The 22,543-nt window shown below is 47.2% G+C and overlaps 1 protein-coding gene across 2 annotated transcripts; it reads left to right on the top strand.

The window, feature by feature from the left end:
• Positions 1-828: 828 nt before the first annotated feature.
• Positions 829-19,890, top strand: stk11ip (serine/threonine kinase 11 interacting protein). 2 transcript variants are annotated; one of them, XM_057027242.1, is made up of 26 exons: positions 829-976; positions 1,147-1,214; positions 1,885-2,087; positions 2,412-2,486; positions 2,567-2,662; positions 2,756-2,863; positions 2,939-3,010; positions 3,110-3,239; positions 3,573-3,676; positions 3,749-3,838; positions 3,955-3,996; positions 4,101-4,265; positions 4,349-4,430; positions 4,525-4,959; positions 5,106-5,326; positions 6,190-6,300; positions 6,818-7,052; positions 8,233-8,378; positions 8,473-8,725; positions 9,646-9,755; positions 11,006-11,103; positions 11,765-11,946; positions 15,744-15,828; positions 16,523-16,605; positions 18,345-18,562; positions 19,077-19,890. In XM_057027242.1, the coding sequence occupies exons 2-26, from the start codon at positions 1,148-1,150 to the stop codon at positions 19,206-19,208; spliced, it is 3,543 nt and encodes a 1,180-aa protein (XP_056883222.1). In that variant the 5' UTR covers positions 829-976; position 1,147; the 3' UTR covers positions 19,209-19,890. The 2 variants fall into 2 exon arrangements, with proteins under 2 accessions (XP_056883222.1, XP_056883223.1); XM_057027243.1 differs by having other exon boundaries at positions 843-1,214.
• The last annotated feature ends 2,653 nt before the right edge of the window (positions 19,891-22,543 follow it).

Below are 22,543 nucleotides of genomic sequence, written 5' to 3'. Positions count from 1 at the left end.
AAAACAAGCAATACAAAGTACCGGTAAGTTTAACAGAAACCTAACATGCACCATCTCACTTTTTCTTTATTATTGCTGTGACAAGTGTCGGGTTTGTCTGAAATGTGTCAATGGTCTGAAACTATATATGACAGCTGGCATTTATTTAACTCTCTTAGGCCTCAGTTGAAGCATAATGGGTGCAGTTGGCTTCTGAAAACCCATATATTCAATGAGAAACCTCTGGTTTGAGGGTCAAATGGTGAAACTCATTTCAGGTGGCAAAATGAATGCACACACACACACACACACACACACACACACACACACACACACACACATACATATTTTTCCCCCGCAATATCAGTATTTGACTCAAGAATCATTTTGGGATCCTATCAAATTGCGACACCATGTGGTCATTTGGACGAATTTTTCAATTAACTCTGAAACTGAAAAGTTTATCTGGAAACTGCACTTTTCTTGAATTTTATTTGAAGTTGAAATTTTAAAATGTTGATATTTGACATAATGCCATGAAATTTAAAAACAAACTAAAGATAATAATTTAAAACTAAAAATGAGGAAAATTATTGCTTTATAAAGAAGTTTGATTACGTTAGATATAACCACAGAAACTGGATATTATACTTTTATTTTAAGGAAATATTTATGTTACTTACATTATTATAACTACTGGTCAGTATGTATTTTTTTTTTAAAATGCAAGGTGCCGAAATAATAGGTAAACATTCGTAAAGACCTTAAAATAGAAAGAAAATAAAATCGTTCATGTTAGGAAAAAGACTATTTTCGGACCTCTCGGCCACCGTAGAGGTTGCACTCATTTGGTCACGTGACCGCGAACATGTCAACATTCGCTTTCGCTCGCGTTGCTGTGCGTCTGTTAAAGTCCTACTGAAGATTTATGTGCAGGAGTGGCACTTTGATTCCAAACTTGATGTGAGTCCTCAGTTCTCCGGCTGTCATTGTACAGGTATGTTGTTGGGAGCTAAACGTCAGCGACCTGGAAGCTGACGTTTTCTTTATTAGGCTAATGTTAGCCTTTGCGGAAGCGCACACGAATATACAAAAATTAAAGGCTGCGTAAAAGACTTGCCTCGGTGTTAAGTCCTGCTGACCTCAACCTTGTCTGGATCCTTCCAGGATGGCGGTGTCTAACAGCAGCCAATGTCCTTTGGTGCACAGCTTGGCCAAACTTCTCCGGAATGACGGTACGTTAAACAAATACGATAAATTCACGTGTGGTTTTCCTTTTCATCCAGAATCAGACACTTTGGGTGCGAAGACTTTATTAGGCCAGGACCTTCGGCATATCTGGATTTCGTCTGTGTGAAGCCCTGTTAGTGTACATAATATTTAATCTAACAGCATTACAATAGATTTGACATAAAGCTTGTTTTGGGCCAGCTTTGTCCCTTTGGTGTGTAATGGCAAATGAAGGAGGAGGAAGGTTCTGAGATGAACTGGCATCTAGTAGCTGTGTGATTAGAGTGACACTGTCGGGCTGAAGTCCTAAGAGATAGAATATCTGTGCAGGCAGATAATCAAAACAATAGAGATGTCAGTTGGAAGAGACATTGTATCACTAAGTATAATGTTCGGTAACACCAAAAGACCTCGACTTCATCTGTGGAGGGGGGAAAAGGTTGATGACCCTCTGAAAGAGGTCAGGGTTTAATAGATAGAGGAACAGGAATGTATTGGATCTGTACAAACACAAATGCTGCAGAAGCAAAAGGATGACACTCATAAATGGAGAAAGAAAAACCTGCCGACCAGATGTTTAATAGAAAACTTCACTTTGGTCCTAAAATGAAGCATACACTTTTCTTTGAGTTGGAACATATGCCAAATGCGCTAATTTTCTCGCCCATCCTCCAGGTGACTTGGTGCTGGATGGCAGCAGCACGCTGACCCTCACCGCCTCCAGCTTGCAGCAGCTCACCCGGATGTTTGAGCAGTACTTGCTGCCCAGGAGCAAACAGCATGGGTTCCTCGCACTGCCCTCCCACCCTGCTGACACTGCATCTCTGCTGCAGCTCCAGTTCCTCTTTGATGTGTTGCAGAAAACCGTCTCCCTCAAGGTGTGCAAGGACCAGGAACACAGCCTGTTAAAATATTGTTCAGCTCTTTAACACGGTAACCTTTAAAATGAAAGATGTTTTGCAACCTTTCACTGACCCAAAAGAGCATCAGAGGCAATCGGAGGATTTCAGAAGCATTCAGGATCAGGAAGACCACCAGCTTCTCAAATTTAAATTCTTTTAAATTAGAATATGTGTGCAGAATTCTATCTTCCTCTTAACTCCTTGTCACATGTGGTCACTCACTTCAATTTGATGAAAGTTTAATTCACATCAACGCCTGACATTTTGTTTATGCTGTCTTTTTAACAATTACAAAAACAGCTCATCAATCCGCCCAGTGTGAGACTTCAGTCTGTGGTGAAAATCTTTCCATTCAAGTCTCTGAAGTATTTGGAGGTAGAGTATGATTCCTGAGTGATTGTTCTGTTACGAAGGGGTAAAAGTATCATTTTTCACCTTGTTTCTCTGCTAACCAGCTGAAACAGATCCCTCCTCACTGTCTGGAAGGTCTCAGAGGTATTTATTCTCAATTGGAAATCTTCACATGTTCCAAGAGCCTCAACACCCTGGAGGTACCTTTTGTTTTCAGGTCATTTGGCTGAATAGATCGTATTCATTTTGGTTTGTTGGAAAATAATTGTGTGCGTTGTTATTTGATTTGCTAGGAGCTGCTTTCTCTTTGTGGAGGTGACCTGAGCTCAGCGCTGCCTTGGCTGGAGCTGCACACCCTTAACTTCAGCTACAACTCTATTGTGTGTCTGGATCAGTCATTAGTAAGACACACTTATATACACACACACATACACACAGAGTGTACTCCTGTTAACTCACCCTCTTTCTTTTTGCAGAGTTTACTCAACGCCCTCAAATCTTTAGATTTAAGCCATAACAAGATTCAGGAGTGTGCAGAATTTCTAAAGGTTCCTCTTTATCTCATTGTGTTTCATTTAAAATTCTTTTTTTTTCCAGCTCCCCCCCCCCCACTCTTGACTTTTTCTTTGCTTTTCACTGTCTCACAGCCCTTGAGTGAGCTGCAAACCTTGATCCTGTCCTACAATCGCCTGCAGAGGGCGCCAGAGCTCAGCCTGAGCACCCGGGCCAAACTGGTCACGCTCAACCTCAGGAACAATGAGCTGGAGACTATAAACGGTAAAGACCAACTGGGCCAATCCATCCAAGCGTGTGGATAAGAGTGAGTGAGTGAGTGAGACCTAAACAGGAAGTTGAGCACACAAATGAAAATGTGCTGACCAGCCAGCAGATTTTTCCAAGACAAACAGTCCCCTTTTCTGGTCCGGGATGTTTATCATGGCGCAGTGTAGCAATAGATCACCTTACATCTAGTTGTTTGTTAGGTGTTTGGAGGTTACTGGGGAGTTGCTCAAGAGTGAGAAATGTGAGCTACAGTTTTTGTGTCTTCCCTGTGCAAACTGTTTGTTTCTGATGGGTGGCCTCTCGTTGCTGTCCCGTTTCGTCAAATAGGTGTCGAACAGTTATCTTCACTCCAGCACTTAGACCTGGCCTACAACCTCCTGTTGGAGCACTCCCAGCTTGCTCCCCTCTCCCTGCTGCACTGCCTAAACACTGTGAGAAAACACACAGATGCACACACACATTTATTGTTCAGACGACTTAACTCAGTCCAGTGCCTATTTTAGCTCAACCTGAAGGGCAACCCACTGTACTTCCATAAAACCCACCGCCGATGCACCATTCGACATCTCTCACCAAAGGCTGCTAACCTGAGAGTGAGTAATAATGATGCTACGCACACATACGCACACATACCTTTTACTTATCACACTATCCTTCACATATTCCATGATCGCAGCCATATTTAGCTCTTTTCTCTCTGTGTTCACAGCTTCAACTCGATGGTGTCCCACTGTCCTCATCTGAATTATCAGTAAGTTAGGAGTATTAAAGTTTTCAGATGATATTTTTAGTTGTCATTGTTTAACTGAAGTTCCTAAATCTAACCAATGAAATATCTGAAATGCTCTTGTGCAGGTTCTGCCTAGGCTGGGCCAGCAGATCCACAGTCAGAATGCTCCGCCAGCTGTCGAGGCACTCGAAAGGAGCCACCAGGAAGTGTCCAGCGGCGCTGGCGAGCTCAGTGACAGCGTTTCCGTTCCAGAATTTGGTGCAACAAACTTTCAGAAGAAGAGGAATAGGGTGAGAAAGCAGCTAACTGCGAAAAAATTGTTCTATTCTATTCTGTTAATCCTAATACTGAGGGCCAACAATTTGGGTTTTAGAGCAAAGTTAAAGTCCGACGAGCCAGCATATCTGAGCCCAGTGACACCGATTATGAGACCCGGTGGACTTCCTCTACTGAGGGTTGGTTTTATGAAGCTAATATTTTAATAAATTCAACATCTTGCTTGGGTAATTTGCACAGATGCTATTGAAGAAAATGTCACCTCTCCATCAGGTATGGTGCTTCCTCACCAGCAGGAGATTGAGCGCATGTCCAGCTTCAGAGATCAGCTGGGCGAGGATTGGCTGAGGTACCAACATCACCTCGACAGAGCCTCCCCCAACTACCAGCCATGTACACAAACTCCACCCCTCCCCAATGGTGGGAACGCCGCTGCTCTCCCTTCTCTGTCCCCAAATACCCTGGATGTCCTCCCGCCTCCTCGGCACTCAGAGACAGCGGTAGATCCATGTGACGAAGTCGAAGACCTGGAAACCGAGTCGACCCTGCAGTGGCCTGGTCACAGCCCTCGGCCTACAGAGTCCACCCTGGAGGACAGCGTGCTGGACGGTCTGCCGCTCAGCCAAAGAAGGCCGAGGGCGGAGTCTAAAGAGTTGACAAATTGGGACAGTGAAGACTCCAAGGAGGATGAAGAGGAGGATCTTGGAGGTAAGAGTTTAGCCACCTTCTCGTTTCTCAAGACACATGAAGGTGACCGTGGACAAGAGCTTCTGTGGGGGGGCAGCCAGGATTGGTCAGTTTTAAAAGTAAGATGCGTTGATTGCAGGATTCTGATCCTTCTTCTTTTTTGTTAGTGGACCTCTGCCACCCCCTGCTGGTGGGCATCTTATCTGACAATGAGGAAGACGACGTAGGGGGGACGAGGGACGGCAGCAGCCTGAGGAGGGAGGTGTTTCTGTGCATCAAGCAGGGTTTGGCGTTGGAGGTGGACATGAAGCACGGCCGGGAGAGATGCCGTTTAGAGCTCAGCAGTCTGGCTCGGGTGAAGACCACAGAAGCCGCCTGGACCCGTGGGGTGAGACAAGGGAACAGTGCAAAGATGTGGTTTTAAGTGTTCACACCTTTGCATATTCACTGTCAGGTTGGCAGTCATACTTATGTTCAGATAGAGATGATCTTGCATTTTTTGTTTCATCTTAAAAGAAGTTTCCAGGAGCTTAGTAAGTATTGCAGTACCACTTGTAAGCATGGAGTCAGGGTCGGGCAGCGTAGCATTGTTTTAGGCTAGACAATAAAACATTTGGACGACTTTGGCCTTATAGGGCCGTTTACGCGATGATGAAAACGGGTTCGTTGCTTATGCACCTTTTGCTCACATGAGAATAATGCCCGGAGTTCCTGAACCCACAAATGGTGAAACAGGGCTGCAGAATGAACAGTTTTGCTTTCATCTCATTGTAAACAGGGATGTCTCCACATGCGTATTAATCTATTAGAGAGGTCACTTGTTGTAACTCCACTGTTTCACTACAAACTGAGATCGCCATCTACTGGCTTGGCATGCTCGCGACCACTTCTTTAGTCCTCATCACGAATCTGAGGGAACTTTCATTGTTTTCACACCATCTCCACGTGAACACAGAGCACTTTTGGAAATGCAAAAAAAAAATCTTTCTGTTTCTGGTGACAACATTGTAAACATGGCATCAGTTCTACCTGCCACTGATTTGGTCCATAAATGGAAGCAACTACCTCTGTTTTAGGAAACCTTCTGATAGTTTCTGATTCAGCACCTTTTGTGTGTCAGTGCTCACCCTGTGGAAGAACCCAGCATTGCCAACTGTTGCTTCGTATTTTCCTTCTAATCTTCTATGTTGTTGTGTTTTGGACCTGTTTAGGCATTTTTATACCCTCGTTTTTTTTTCTTACTTCTCTCAGGAGACCCAGGAGGTGCTTCCAGCTATGGAGCTTCATTTTGATTACATCAGCAAGGACAAGAGAAGGAGGTGCTACGTCCTGCTTGATGACGACCCTCATCAAGCGCTGCAGGTTAATTAGGCCCCTCCACGCACCCACACACCCTCCAGCGTGAGCAGAATTCTTTAACATCCCCTTCATGTCCAGTCTCGCGGTCTGCTCTTATTATCATGTTTCAAAGGTGAGGTCACCTCCACAGCATATTTGCAGCCATTAGTACCCATTGAGCAACCTCTATTCTCTGCCAGATGTCATTTCTTACACAGGGAGCTAAAATCAATTCTGCAGTTTATGTGTTTTTCAGATCTGTTTTAAGCCCTGAAAGAATTAAACCCCCTCTAGGAGACGGCCTGTCCAAGCATGCACAGGTCGAGCACGTATTTTATGGTGGCAAAGCTTGTGTTTTGCTCTTGAAGTCAATTTTCACAAAAAAGTCAACGGCTGAATCTCAGATTTGCCGGTGATTGCTAAAAAAACCTACGCCTCATCTCCTTTTCTCCGCCTGCTCATGATTCCTGGTCATGGTTTGACTTTTCCTTTGGTGATCAGCATCAAAACATTTGGTGAATCATTATTATTTGCTGATCAGGCCCTGACGGATGTGCTGACAAATGCGGTGGAGGAAAACCAGCGGCGTGAGTCTGACGTCCGTCCCCGCTGCACTCGCCTGCAGTGCCTGCGCTGCAGGTCTGAGGTCACCTGTCGGGACGAGGGAGAGGAGGAGGAGACTCTCAGGAGGAGGATGAGGAAGGCCTTGATGCTGACAGGTGGTGTTGAAGATCAGGATGAAGAGGAGGAGATACACAGGGAGGACGACACCCGAGGTGAGAGGGACAGACACAGAAAATACCTGACATGTTTTTGTTATCCAGAATTTTCTCTTTTTTGCCTTTTTTTTTTTTTTTTGAGGTTCCATAGCCAGAATAACATCGGTAACCACTCAAATACACATTGTTTGGGAGAGTTTTTTAAAGTTTAAAAGAAAGCAGCAGAAACATGCAGAAAAGTGCTGTTGTTGAAGTTAGGAGTGAACAGTTGCCAGATGGTAAAAGGCTTCTTAAAACAGAATCCAATCTGGATTTGACAATAAACAAATGCCACATCTTTGCTGAAAACGATGCCCGAGCATCCAGAGTGTTTGAATTCAGGGTTTTTTTTGCTTGCGGCCTTGACTCGGTGTGAGTCACGCACACAGGTGATTCACGCACGGCCTCCCCTGCACACTTAACAAGCGTTTGAATTTTCCACATCGTTAAATCATCATGGGTCTGATGTCATAACAGCAGATGTCGGACAAGGTCAGGAGTTTCACCTGCCACGTTGTCAAACTCCTAACGCTTCAGCTCGGATGGGCTGTGGGGACCCGTCCGCAATTAACCCCGTTTCTTTCTTTTTGCCGAGCGTCCCAGGTTCCCACCACTGTAATCGGACAGATGTTGCCCCTTTGCTCCCACAGCTGCCACCTAGCAGTTTTGGGTCAAGCCTTACATTGAGGCCTGTCCAGGCATGTGCACCAGCTTTGTTCCACAGATGTTTTGGTGTTTTTTTGGAACCACTGCTCTTTTGTTCGTGTGCTTACTCTGCTGCTTTGATTAGATTTCAGGCAGTAAATACCAACATCACTTGCCTGTTTACGGACTTACACGTCTGTCAACCAGCAGAAGCAAACGGGAAATTCCTGCTCTGCAGACCCAAAAAACAATGCTCCTATCCTCTTTTGTCAGACTACATTTAGTCATTAGTGATTTAAGTGTCCCAACATGGTTTAAAATGTTGGATAAACAAACCTTGAAAAAAATGCAGCTTCCAATTTAAAACCAAATACCCTCAGGTCAACAACTGGTTTTCTTGCAATGACTGATTCTGGCCACCAGGGTGAGCACATCCCTTTCCTGTCTGTTCTTTTTGTAAATTTAAATTCGTTTATTGCTGCTCTGGTTTGACTCTGAAAGCATTCAGATTTATTCTACTTGCCTCCATTTATGATTGCATTTTTCCTAATAGGTAGTGTGACTATTTGCCCAGAGTGTGGCAGCGATCAAGTGGTCCAGCTGGCTGGCCCACCGGGTCCCTACAGCAGCACACCAATAAATAACTCCTCAATACAGGACAGCGACGTCAATGTTCCAATCAACCAAAGCCTGCAAGAGGTCAGTGATGCTCTCTTGACCTCTGTAGCCAGCTTTCGTTCTAAACCTTTTGTAGAAAACTGATCATTTCTCTGTCATTGTAATGTTCATTCAGGATGAAGGAACAGATGTTAGCATTAGTGGCAGCTCTCTTCCGGAAGCCGGCACCACTACAGAAGATCCAACCTTCATCACTGCCCAAGGAAGCTCCTTCTTTATCGGAGATGGTCAGGGTGACGTCTCGAGCATCTCGTCCAACGCGGACAGCCAGAGTAAGGACGGCCTGTTCGGGAGCTACTGCTACACCTCCACAGGTGCTACACCGCCCGAGCTCCACGCTCCACCTGCTGGGAGATCCACGCCACACGGTGAGCTTGAGTGATGATTTCAAAGTCGGAAACGGGAACTTCCTGCACAAACGAAACAGTGACCGCTCTCTGTTGTTAAATGAACCCTCTCTATGGTTGCATGATGCACAATATAAACCCATGCAAACCTTCAAATTGTCACATTGCTGATCTCAACCATCTCGCCACCCACCCCGAGATGGGAAGCATTTGCTAATAACGCGTGGCGCCGAGATCCCTCCGCTTCGTATCTCTGCGATAGCGTCCGATTTCTCCCACATGTCGCTGCCATTTTTAGACAAACCACATGTGTGAGGAGACAGATTGGAATCATTACTGGAAGTGATGGTAGAGGAATGAAAGCTGCTGAGAGGAGGAGGGTTGGAGTGGTAATAACAGTTTGCTGTGTCTTTCTGTAAACTGCAGCAGCAATGACATATAATCTGGTCTGTTGGAGCGACCGCTTTTGCACTCATCCTGAAAGCAGGAAGGCTACTCTAGGTGTCTGTTTTCACAGACGCAGACACCGTTTGGGAGGTCCCATTTTGCCCGGACAGACAAAAACACCTGTCTCCCCCGGCGTACATCTTTCACCCCCTCATCTGAAGGATCGTACGCTTTTTTTCCCGCTGCTCTGTTTGCGCTCTTTCCAAATGAAAGGGTTTGTTTTGGCTTCTGCAGCTCCGAGCCCTGTCATTTTTCAGCTGCTGTAACCATTAATCAATGTTCAGATTGCCTCCGTCGGTGCATTTCATTCCGCCGGAGGGAGGTTGGCTAATACCAATCTCCTGCAGCAAAGTCTGGAAACGGTTTAATCCCAAACCAGCGCATATTTGAGCCTTTGCATCACCCCCGGGGCAACTCAAGATATCATTTAATGGGTAAAAAAAGGAAAAGATTCATTTATTTTGGAGGCTGACCGACTGTTGCTGTGTCTACAGATGATTTGGACCTGCTCTCCGATAACGACTCGGCCGTGGACCATCGGCTGCAGCTTTTCCTGGATGTGGACGTCTTTGAGGAGGAGGAGGAGCTTAAGTCTTTCCTGAAGGTATAAAAGTGTGAGGCAGGAAAACTGGGCTGTAAGCAGGGAAGCAGCGCTTTTATGTCCTACATTAAGTGAACAAATGGGCCAAAATACTCTGATTTATTAAATTCAGAGAGTTTTGTGCTTTTCTCCATGTTCCTACCTGGTCTGGGTTGTTGGAGGCAGCAGTGTTGATACGCTGCCTTCTCCTCTTATACCTCTCCTTGTTTTAGCCTCTCACCTTTGCTTTGGGAGATCTTTCCCAGAAGCAAAGCAACCCAGAGGCTCCCAGGTTAACCCTTCTAGATCGCGATCACTCACAAAAAAGTCTGACTACTTTCACCTCCAATGAAATGGGTGACTGAGAATCTCCCCACAGTAGCTCATAACATCCAGATGTTTGTTCCGACCAGTTTGTCTTTAAACATTTGATCCCATAAAACACACCTGGCTTTCTTTTCACAGGTGATGTGTCAGATAAACCCGGCCCAAATGTCCAGAATGTGACCAAAAAAAGCAAAGATATCCAGAAATCTTGTAGCGTTGGCAGGAAGTAGCGGGTTCACATCAGACTCCATTGTTCACAGTATGAAGCTGATTGAGAAAATAGGTTTTCGGGGCCATTAAGTTCTGACTGGACCTACTTTTCAGGCAGGAACCAGTGTTGTTGGCAGGCTGTGGCGTTCAGGCTGCATCTGCGTGTGACTGATTCCATGAACGTTTTGGTGCTGCTGTTATTGTTTCTTCAGTGGCTGCAGTCTGACAGCCAATCGTATCTCCTGCTCAGCCAAAGCCATTCTGCTGTAATTAGTGGTGACAGCTTTAATACCTACAACACTTGAGATGCGGTTTCACCCCAGTCATGAATATTGTCGATAAATCCGCAGGGATCCACTGTGTCGCCCTTATTTGCTACGCAGTGCATCCTGGGAGCTCTTTAAACTCGCCGGCCTGTTTGCATTTCTCTGTCGGACACCTGAAGAAGAAAACCAAGAGCGGAACTGAACCGGGGCCATCGCTGCTGGAAACAGGAGGTTCCGTTCTGTTCCTCTCAGCCGTGTTTGTTTATCCAGGGATGGGAGCCGGTCGCAGTTTCACCAGTTTGAGAGGAAACGAGGCCGCACACGGCCCGAGGGTTTGGTTTTAAATCCCCGCAGAGCCGGCGAAACTGGTGTCAGCTGAGTTCAGGGTTGCGCAATGTCGACTTTGTATTATTCTGCTGCTCGACCATTGTCCTCTGTGCTCAAAGTGGATTTCTCTCTGTGTGTATTCAGATGTCAGCCATCAAGTTTGGGGAGCTGGGGGAGGTTCCATCTCTGCTGGTCGTCTCAGACCGACGCATCTATTTCTTGGAAATAACATCGGAAATCCAGTGAGTACATCGTCACATAGCGTTTGTTTTTATACTGTCGATCCGAGAGCATTGGATTTTCTATGCATTATTGAGCCCTCTTTTTCCAAGAATGCGGAGGGGCTGGAAATGTCCGCTATTGCTCAGACAAACTAATTTTGAAGACTTGCAGATGATACAGGCAACAGCATCACTGATGCCTCCGGAGGCTGACTGACCTTTGGGGTCTCGTTCCTCGTCCCCAGGGCATCACTGTTGCCTCCAGATGCCTGTGCAGCATTACAATCAAACACTGCTGCCTGATCCAAGGAATTTCAAATCCACCTGGAACAGACAGTAAAATATCAATGGAACAGATTCTAAATGGGGCGCCATTTTGCTGTGAGTGCCTGGGATGTAAATGCTCCCATCGCCCCTTTAGGTTGTGGATTTTATTGCATAACCTGTGCAGGTTTCTGGGTCACATCTTGAGAACACATTAACCCGACGTGGACTGAAAGTCTTTTCTCTGTTCTCCTCCTTATCCCGCCAGGTAAAACGGGATCAGTTATTGCCACATATGAGGCTTCATCATGTACAAGAAATGTATCTTTTAGCGTATAAAGCTAATAGGTGCTGCTTTGGTACCCAGGTTCCATTTTGTAGCATTTTCCTGCCGTCTAACTCGTCCTTTCCCTCCCAGCAAAGACCAGCTGTCTGATTGGCTTCAGAAGCGTGACAGCCACCCCATCATGGAGCTGAGCTACTTGGAGGTGGGACTGGGCTCTCAGAGCATCCACATGCAGTTCGGAGACGGGGGCGCGGCGTACACGCTGCTGGCGAGGGACAGTTTGCGCTGCAAGCGTTTCTTCGGCCTGCTCACAGGTAAACTGAGACCAACACACAAAGCGTTTGATTTCTCATTTTTCTTAGAGGAGAATTAAACTGTGGGCTCAGTCTGTAACAGTGGAATCCTACTGGCAGGTATCAGAATAGCCCGTTCCCCTCACAAACCATATATGTGCTATGACAGGCAGATTTCTGCCCCCTCCCCCGAAGGAAAACCTCGTAGAACGTCTGGAGAAATATGGAAAATGAATCCGACAATAACCAGTGTGGGGAAAAAAACGTACTGGCACAAGTGGCAAGGTTTTTCCGCTCGTGCACATAATCCTTCGTTTTGTTTTTGTAGAAAACGTGACGAAAACTAGGTTTTCCATAATTATCGTTTCATATTAGCAGAAATAGAAAACACGTGGGCGAGAAGTGACGTTTTTTTTCCACAAACACTCGTGATCCTGCTCAGCTTTCACTCCAGTTGAGATCCAACTTGAGGTTTTTTTTTGTTTGTTTGTTTTTGCACATAATGGCTTTGATTCCCATTTTTGGGCTGGTTTTGAGTTGAGTGTCTGCAGCAGGCCCAAGTCACCGTAGTCATCCCATGTCAGGACCCATTTAGAGCTCATTAAAGTCACCGGGGCGAGAGGTTGAAACGTGCTGCGGTTGGCTGTAAAGTTTCACCACAGGTGAAACGATCTGTAATTAGCATCGATATGAGTCACACGTGACATATTTATGTGCCAATAATGGGAAAACCCAACCCCGACATTTCCTTTGACCCACCGGTGGAAGTTGAAACACGTCCTTGTGTGTCTACGTTCAGCCCGAGGCCTCAGTGGTTGTGCTGATAATGTAGAATTCTGTCAGTGATCCTGAGCAGGTTTGACTGTTTGAAAAGCTTTAAGCCCTCATGGAATCCTCCCGTGTTGACTTAAACCACATAAATCCTCTCAGATTTTGATGCATTTAAATGACTAATAACCCAAATTATGTTGATTCGTGAGGTCTTCGTGACCCCACCTCCGGCCAAGCGGCTCCGACAAGTGACGAAACTCCTGCATTCCGCGGTAATTGAAGCATTGTGTTGCTAAGGGCACGCTCCGGTTTTCCAATTCAGTTTTTCAGACGTCACTTGGTTGGTGCACAATCAAGCAAACATCCTCATTTTTGGATTTTTCCAGTGGAAAAAGGGATATTGCGATATGGCTATCATTACAGGCAGATGGTGTTCTGAGGTATGAAGAGCACAATGAACGCCGTTATTATAGAAGCAGTTATCAACATTTGCTGTAAATAGCTCTCATGTGCCAACACTTCTCTTTTTTTCACTTCCATTCTGCCCTCTCAGAGCTTTTTAATGTCTAATTTCATAAACAGTTTATTTAGCCTGCTTTAGTCTTGGCTGAAAAAGCTTCCAAATTGCTTTCGGGAACACTACAAAGGTCGTCCAAGACGCAGCGAGCGAGCCGATGCCAGCGAGGATTGTGTTGGTTTGATGTAACCTAGGTGCCTCCTAAAAATAGTCGCTGGTCCCGCTGACTTTGGCGTCCGCCTGCCAAAAGCTACGTGTGAAGTACATCGTGTTTACATTTGGCTCTTCAACAACAAGTCGCTGCTTTTGCAGGCCGGCTTCCCTTGATGCGGAAAAGCCTTGAAAACAGCTGCTTCCAGGCTCGTTCCAGAGAGGCGTGTGGAGGGTTAACTGTAACAAAGCCTGTCCACCGTCCGTCCTGGCCTCCCGCACCAGGGCGAGGAGATGAGAGGGAAAAGACGTCTGTTCCAGCTTTATTGAAACGTGAGCGATAACACGAGACGTCTGAACGCTGCAGCCGACAGACACAGAGATGAGCTTCTTGCTGCTCTGTTTTCCTTGGCTCAGGCGTTCGCACAAATTTGTCAGCTTTCGTTGTTGGACGTCCACAAAGATTTGTGCTGTGAGCGGGAGACGTTTGAACTGAAACAGGCTCAGATCGACGTCTGCACACGCTCAGCCGTCACCTTTACAAGTCCCCTCTACTGCCCCCTCAGCCTGGAGGTCATCTGATCCTCTGGCGAGTGTGAGCTTGGCTTCCTGCCCGTGACGTGGCAGGCTGCGAGCCATCGGCGGCGTTTTTATGGGCCTTTGTACTTTGGAAACTAAATAAAAGAATTGAACAGAAAAAAAGGAAATAAGAACTGACATTTAGGGGGGAAAAAGTAGAGCAGGAGAGGGGAAGAGCAACTTTTAACCTTCTCAACATGTCTAGGAAGAATCGGCAGCAGAGCTTGCTTTAGTTTAATCAAAAGGACTCAAGTTTAGGAGGAAAACGGAGATATGCTTCAGGGGACTGAAGCCTGCAGGAACAACAGCAGCAAAGTCAAATGCCGCCTGCCACCGATTAGCTTGGTCTAAACAGCGGCACTGGATCATTAGCATTAGCCGTCCTCTGAACAAGTTGCCACGCTAATTCTATCGACCCTGAGAGTCGTCGTCTGTTAACTGTGGCGAGTCAAAAGCTACCGTATGTTCTGGACTATATGTTGCTCCGGAGTTTAAGTCGCACTAGCCAAAAAATGCATAATAAAGAAGAAAAAAAGATATATAAGTCGCACTGGACTATAAGTATTGTCATTTTGGGGGAAAATTTATTTGATAAAATCCGAGACCAAGAACATACATTTCATCTTGAAAGGCAATTAGCATGGATTAGCAATAGCGTTACGGTATGCTAACGTAACAAATTCTGCTACATGACCCACAACGAACTGAGTACGTGTCTGCTTTGTTAACGTAACATATTAACAGTTGTTCAGATAACTATAGCATGAACAACATCCGAGCAAGTTTACCAAACAATCAAGTCTAACTCCATAGACGAAGCACCGCTTCTTCTTCTGCGTCGTTCCTCAGTACACACGCCTAGAGCGCCCTCTTGTGGTTGTCAGTGTGAAAATAACGAACATGTGAAATTCTGTAATAATGTATTTATAAGTTGCTCCGGAGTACAAGTCGCACCCCCTGACAAACTATGAAAAAAAAGTGCGATTTATAGTCTGGAAAATATGGTAATGTGACAAATTCCCTCTGTAGATGTCGAAATCCAAGCGTGTTCCTCCGGCAAACCCTGAAGTTTGGAGTCAGATGTTTGGCTCCTTGATGCAGGGGCATCCCCCTTCTTCTGTGTCGTTGTCGGCATCAATGACACGCTGCCATCGGTGAATTGCAGCGTGACCCAGCTCATTGTGTTCACAGCATTTTCTCACCCTGCTGTTTCTTTTCAGCTGAAATTTTACACCTGCAGCTCAAAGGCCTTTGGCGTTCCTCCCCAAGTTACAATAGCCAAAGAAGAAATCTGAGGTCAAGTTCGGCTTTCACGTGTAGTCCCCCCCCCCCCCCCCCCCCCCCCCCCCGTGGGTGCGGCCATTTTAGTCTCCTGTGTCTGTCGTGTATCACTGATAAAGACCAAGGAAGTGACTCGTTTCTGTCTTCGAAATCTGCGATTTCTGTGTTAGTTACGACCGAAACAGGCAACTCTCAGGGCAGCTCGGTTGGGATATCAAAGAGAATTCCTTCTCATTGAAAATCTCCAACAATTACTGCCGCTGATGGAAACATGATAAAGGTGAAGCTCCAGTCAGGGGCTGCAAACCATTCCCTGCTTTTGTTGTTGGAATAAAAGCCAACAGGACTCCATCTCGTGTTTAAAGGCACCACCGCCGCTGATGGAAATCTGCTTGGGTTGGCATGGTGAGGCCAAGTGCTGCCGTCGGATCCTTCCTCTTTGAACTTTAGACGTCTTTTAATGCTACATGTAGCCTTAAGTGATCACCTTCTCATTCCCGATGTGTCAATGTTTCTGCAGGCATTGTGCGGGAGATGGCCCACAGGTCGGACAGCAAGCTGAAGTCTATCTCCACCACCAGACTGAGCCCTCAGCACCACCTCTGGTACGCCGCGCGCAGCAGCAAAATGGCCCACGGCCGACAGATGTGGCACCCACAGATGTGGCGCCGACACATGTGGCGCCGACAGGGCTGCGCTGATGTGCTAACACATCTTTAATTGATTACAATGGGGTCCTTTCGTTAAGATTTCCTGAAAGTGCGCCGCTAATTGTGCAGCTAACCACACCTTAATGGGTAACATCTGTCGCGCTGCAACCCGAAGCGTGACGTCGCGTCACCTGCCAGAGTTTTCCGACGCTGAAAACAGGCGATAGGATCTTGTGTCGGGAATCGCTGAAGTCTAATGTTTATGAGAACCAGAGCGTGATGTTGCAGAGGAGGAAGGGGTTTCTCACGAACTAGTGCACTATTGGCTGAAGTAATCAAACACTTCCGCCACACACACACACGCACACACACACACACACAGGGTCATTGTGTTGCTGCCTTCACCTGGCAAACACACTTAAAGATGAACACGTTTTTTAAGAATCCTCAGCCCAGTTTTCCCACTCGGGGCCTATTATGTCAATGATCCCCCTCCCGCCTCCCTTTGGTAGCACGCTAGCAGCTGTCACCGCCGCGCCGCGCCGTCTCAAGCCGGCGTAAACAGCGTTTGCAACTGTAATGACACAGGAGCAGGTGGAGGTGAGGCAGCAGGAGATCGCCGTGCTAACGTGTGCCATTAATCTCGCAGGCCCCTGGTGTGTGAAGACATCCAGGCAGATGTGGAGGACGGTCAGCTGCAGTTCTTCTACATCCTGGCCTTCATCCTGCAAGGTGACGTATTTGCTCATCTCCGCGCGTCTCATGTCTCGTGTTTGCTGCTGATTATTCAAGTCTTTGCGGAGTTGGTGCTAAATCCTCCACAGCTGCAGTTTCCTGCCTCCTTCCTGTCTGGGTTTTGGTGTTTTTAGGGCATAAATGCAACCAGGCCTTAAAGGTAGAAGAAAGCAGAGTAGTTTAGCAGGAGGAGCTGGTTCTCATGTCCTGGCAGCTCCTGGCTCATGCGCTTTAATGGCTTTCACATTCCCGGGGTCAGCTCACGGTCCGTGGCCTGTCAGTCCATTCCGCTCATGCGATCTGGTCTCCAGACGTCGGACCCGAGACACGGCAAGAGGAGGACTCTTTTTGTTTGGTTTGTGTTTGTTTGCCAGGACATGTCTCATTGAGATCTGGAATGTCTTTTTTTTTTTTTTTTAAATAAAAGGACCAAAACTGGGCACGACAACAACTACAATTATTGGGCAATTCAGCCCAAATATATCACGTTTATGCGACGTGTCCGCTTCTGTGTCACGTTTGTCCTAAATTCTGCTGCGGTACCACTGGCTGAGGTGGCGTTAGCCGCCAGGAGTCCGGGATGAGACGTGCATCCAAATACGATGACATTTTTGCTCGATTGGCGTAAATAATTGATGCAACTGAACTTTCTGTCTTCAAAGGAGATCGCAGGAGTCGAATTATGGGTGGCGTCAAGCCATCTCATCCTCCCGCAGTCTGACCTTTGACATCAACCCACTATGTATGAAGAAGTTAGCCAGCCAGGCAGCCGCCACAGCAGCATTGGAGGCCGGCCTGCCGTCCACATGCTCTCATAATTCAACACAACTGAGCTTTCCGGGGGTGCTAGACCCACATTTGTGCTACTCTGGGCTGATTCTGGTTGAGCTCAGGGGTCTGCATTAATTTTATGTAACCAAACTATTGCAAGAATTTGGTTTCCGTGCGCGCATGTAAATGCACTTAATGGCTGATCTGGATCCAGTTCCGTTCTTCTGATTCCAGATTATCCGCTGGAGAACAAAGAGCCACTGTACTGGAGCTGGTGGGCACATTATCTAGAATAAATCCAACCTTAAAGGAGATCCTAATTATCTCCATTTGATGTTGTTGAACAGAACCACAGAAGAATTAGCCAGAGGTCTGATGCCAAAATTCCAGCAGCAGTGGTCCGAGGAGGAGACGGCGGGTCTGCTCTGCTTCAGGAGCCGGTGGGGGCACCTGAAACAGGAGCGTGACTCTGCTTTATCAGCACTACCAGGGGGAAAAAAGACCAGGATGGGTTAGATCAAGATGGCTGTCATTCCGGTTTAAGATCAGAACCAGGCTGGATCAAGGCTGATGTCTCTGGTCTCATCTGGAGGGGTCTGCTCTGTGGTTTCCACCCATTTTCCTTGGAATCATGTTGCAATCTGCCCGGCTGCCGTGCTAACCCTGCTAGCTGAGTTAGCGTTGGCAGGTGCATCTGAAACTTTAAGATGTACAAGACAACAACATAAACAGGAACAAATGGAAACGAATGCAATAATCCATGACATTTCTGTCAGAATATCCCCTAAAGAGCCTCCCTGTGGAACGAGGCCGTCCTCAGAGATCTGATTGATGTAATCAGACGTGCGGCTGCGTTGTGACCCTGACGTACCTGCAGGCAGCAAACGTGCCCCGATCCGCCTTCAGTGCTCACACAGATGACTTGAGCGGCTGACACGTGTGAACGTTGCTCCCGTCTCTTTCAGACAGCGTCTGGCAGTCTTTGACCATCCTGGCGACCAGGGAGACCCTCTACCTGCTCCAGGAGGACCACCAGTGGAGGAAGGGGCCCGGCGAGCTGGCGGAGGGCGAGGCGAGCAGCGGCGCCTTCACCGTGCTGGAGAGCCTCCCCATCAGCTGCGTGAGCTCGCTCCGCCTCTGGCCCTCAGACGGGTGCAGGATGGACATCGAGCTGTTCGACGAGGCGAGTGTGAGACGAGCACGAGCATGTGACAGACACACAACGTCCAACAATGAAGGTTTTACTGCTTATTTGCGCTCGAAGAGACTGATGTAAACACGCACGGTGAGCAGAAGTGTTTCTAAAGATTAAACGTGGAGGAAGCCAGCAGAGGTGAGGCTCTGATCTGAAGTGTGGGCTCTGGGGTAGCTGGAAGCTCCTAACTAAACCAGTAAAAGCAGGTATTTATAGCGCGGCGCTTGGTGTTGATTCGTCCCACATGTTGGTCCCGTCGCTGCTCTGGAAGCCGATCGCTCTAATTGTCCCTGTTTTCACTCTCGCCTGCAAACACAACCGCACAATTTGTCTCCTCGCTGCTGCTGAGAACAGCTTTTGTCCGACCCAGCATCAGTAAATGTCCTTTTGTTGTTGTGTTTTACGGCTGCAGTTTAATCCTGGACGCAAACAAACAGGAGGGGATCTATCGCAGTTGGTTTCCATGATCCTCTTTTAATACGTTGACCTTTTCCTCCCTCAGACGGTGAAGCAGGAGAAGACCTGGTGCGTCCGCGCCGAAGGTGCCGAGCTGCTCCAGGGGCTGCTGGCCTGGGTCAGAGCGCAGTGGGAGGCCATGTTCGGCGTCAAACTACAGACCCATCTGCAGGACTGAGTCACATTAAGGCTGAAAACCTGCATTAAAGAGACTGTTGTCATTGGTGGCAAAGTTGGGCTGTCTTGAATTCTAACTTGAGTCTGAACAGTTTGAAAGTAGCCTTCCTGATTGTGCTCTCATGTTTTATGAGTGGGAACATGTTTCTGGGAGATATTCAGCCTGGAAGCCAAGAACTCTCAAACGTTCGTGCCCGTCCAGCCCATAAAAACCCACATTGCATCAGTTCCCCTCCAGAAATGCAGTTTCAACAGCGAAAAACAGATTTGTGCCTTATTTCTTTTACATGCTGGAACTCGATAAGGCATCAAAGCTCAGAAAGTTGCTGAGTCCACACTGGTTTTTGGGTGCACGGAGTCAAAGTCACGCGCTCGCTGTGAGGCTCGGGGTTCTACTTAGAGGTCAGGACGCTGTCTCACACACCTCCGTCCCCTTAATAAGTCTTGTGATGCGTCTCTGCGCCTCGTCATGTGAGCACAAAAGGAGGTCAGGACTGTTCAGGAAAACAGTATTTTTTTGGTTCTTGTTTCTTTTTGGTGTTTGGGATTTAACAAAAGTTGATGGTGTGAAAAATGCACAACCTGCACTGTTAACTTATGTCTGTTAGCTTGTCAACGAGGGGAAAAAGTCTTATTTTTCTATGAATCTGTGACTTATGTGTAGAATACAAAAGTGACGTGTTTACCTGTGTGGTTTCTTCATTCATTCAGAAGAAGCAGCTTTGGTGTGATTTGGTCTCACCCAGGCTGGGCCGGATTTCTGTTCCACTTCCTTAATAAAGTCTTTTCCTTGTAACTTACCTGAAACCTTTCACCAGCTTCAGAAACAATGAGTCACACCTGAGGTATTCGGCTCCTTTCGGAGCACACCAAAGGCCGTCCCCAACTAATCCAGGTGATAAAAGGTTGCTGTTCCCCACAAACGGCTGCGCTTCATCCCATCTGCTTAATCGCATTATTCCCAGCTGCGGCAGCAGGGCAGGAATGCTAAAAATGCGCTAAAGTAGTCATGGATATTTGATTACTGGGTGAAAACTTGTGCTTGGTTACACAGGCTTCTTTGTGCCACTTAACACCGTGCTGCTGGCCCCGCCCCTCCAAGCCTCCATCAGAGCACCTTAACTCTGCATGGCTGTTTTTCGAGGGGGGGGGGGGGGGTTTCCAGGTAGGCCCGGCTTACCAGGTCAATGTAATTCCAATAACCTGTATTTGGTGAGGAAAAGAATGAAAAGCATTGCTAATATCCTCCTAGCATCTTAGCATAAAGGGAGCTGCGCACCGACTGTTCCACCCCATTACTCACTGCGGAAGCAACTAACGAGTGCTCAAACTGTTCCAGGTCCGAGACGTTATCAGGGGGGGCAATAACAGCCACAAATCAGCCCAAGTGTCGGCTAACGTCTGGGTGCTTCTCCGTGCAGCTTTCAGGTCCTTCACTAAACTAATTTCCAGCTTCGTCACGTCGTGTTCCTGTTGGAATAGCAAAGATGTCGCCGGCATCAGTGGACCTGCCACCATCACTCTGTTCTGGCACATTTCTGTCTTAGGGTTAGGGTTAGGAGCGTTGGGAGCGTCTTTACAGATGTGAATCACCTGTGGAGAACAAATATCTGAGTGTTGATGCTTGTGAGCTCAGGCAGGTCCACACAAGAGCGCGTGCTGAGTGCCCCGCAGCCAGCCACTTTTATAGGCCATTCTTTGCACAAACAACTATTCCAAGGCTCGGTTCATCACCTAAACTCACCCCAGCAACCCTGACAGTCCATTTTCAATCAATCAAGTTTTTGTTTTTCGGAGAACTTGGAGGCCAAAGGTCAAAAATGGCTGTGACCTTAATCCGTACATCCACATTATGGCGAATTCTTGATAAATAAAGGTGGCACTAACTGTCATTTCCAAAGTTCCCTAAAATGTTTCGGATGAGTTCCTACCAGCAGTTGACTCAATACGGCAAGAAAAAACGTCTCTGGTGTAAATAATTTTTCTGGTCTTGACAAAATCAAGCTGTGTTTTGTTCTTTCTTCGGGGGGATCGGTGTCCAAGCGCAACTTTTCCCCTCAAAGAAAAGGTTTAATTGAAAGCAAAGAATGCAGGTACATAAAACTGGAGTGAATGGCAAAGTACATGTGCATCATTAATCCCATTTTATGGATGTGAAATGGCATCTGGGACCATTTTCTCACTCTTACATGCCCATATTAAGCCATGCATTTCACATTTTTATGACGCTTCCCCATCTGTTAATTGTTCATTTTCTCTTGTATTTTCTGCAAACGGCCGTTGCCGCCCTGCCAAGAGTAAAATACTTTGGTTTTTGGGCCTAAAGTGCGATCAAATTAATGAGCCCAGAAACTCAGTTTTCAAAAATCCATGAGTCATAACGGCTCCACACCGTGAATTCATGTCGCGGAGTTATGGGGAGGAAGCAGCAAATCCAGCGAAACACTCAAACACGACCGCAACATGTGGGCCCGACAGTGTAGACGGTCCGTTTCAGGCTCCCTCCACCCCTGGTGCCACCTCCATGTGGGCCCGACAGTAGGTTTCAGGCTCACTCCACCCCTGGTGCCACCTCCATGTGGGCCCGACAGTAGGTTTCAGGCTCCCTCCACCCCTGGTGCCACCTCCATGTGGGCCCGACAGTAGGTTTCAGGCTCACTCCACCCCTGGTGCCACCTCCATGTGGGCCCGACAGTAGGTTTCAGGCTCACTCCACCCCTGGTGCCACCTCCATGTGGGCCCGACAGTAGGTTTCAGGCTCACTCCACCCCTGGTGCCACCTCCTCTCAGGGTTCACCGTAGGTCCAGCTGTGGCCCTGAGGTTCACGCCTCTAAGTCAAAGCCAGAAAGAAGAACCTGGTACCAGGAGGTGCCTGGTTTCTAATCTGGCCAGGCCCGTAAAGGTGCAGGTGAATGGGTTCACCTCTTGCTGGGGCAAGAAGTGAGAAGCAGAGCGGATATTTGGCATGAGAGGAAGCTGGGCTGACGCCATGGCAACACATCTGGCCCCACTCGAGTCCCCATAGACTCTCCCGCCATGGTTCTGCTTGTCTGGTCACTCCAGGAGCACAGCGGACGCTTTCAATTTTGGCATTCAGCCCAGATTTCACGTTCTCCTGGTTCATACGGAGGGCAAAGCAGACTTTGCAGTGGGAAAATGGGCTGTTTTTGGGAGCTTTAATAAGGCACAAATCCATAAATGTGAGAAAGAAACGAACTCCTGTGGACAGTTTGCTGTTGGTTCTGTTATCCTGAATCAACAGGCTGGGTTCTGGTACAAATCGAAGCAAAAACTGTCTGAAGTTGACGTAAAAATGTCAAAACAATCTAAACTTA

The sequence above is a fragment of the Takifugu flavidus genome, chromosome 3 (genome assembly GCF_003711565.1).
Source record: "Takifugu flavidus isolate HTHZ2018 chromosome 3, ASM371156v2, whole genome shotgun sequence".
Lineage (NCBI taxonomy): Eukaryota > Metazoa > Chordata > Actinopteri > Tetraodontiformes > Tetraodontidae > Takifugu > Takifugu flavidus.
The sequence above is the reverse complement of the archived record's forward strand: the minus strand, read 5'-3'. Positions and strand labels throughout refer to the sequence as shown.

Coding starts and splice junctions, on each gene's coding strand:
- stk11ip (XM_057027242.1), top strand. CDS start 1,148: ATGGCGGTGTCTAACAGCAGCCAATGTCCTTTGGTGCACAGCTTGGCC. Junction 16,606..18,344: donor CCTGGCCTTCATCCTGCAAG/GTGACGTATTTG, acceptor CGTCTCTTTCAG/ACAGCGTCTGGCAGTCTTTG. Junction 18,563..19,076: donor ACATCGAGCTGTTCGACGAG/GCGAGTGTGAGA, acceptor TTCCTCCCTCAG/ACGGTGAAGCAGGAGAAGAC.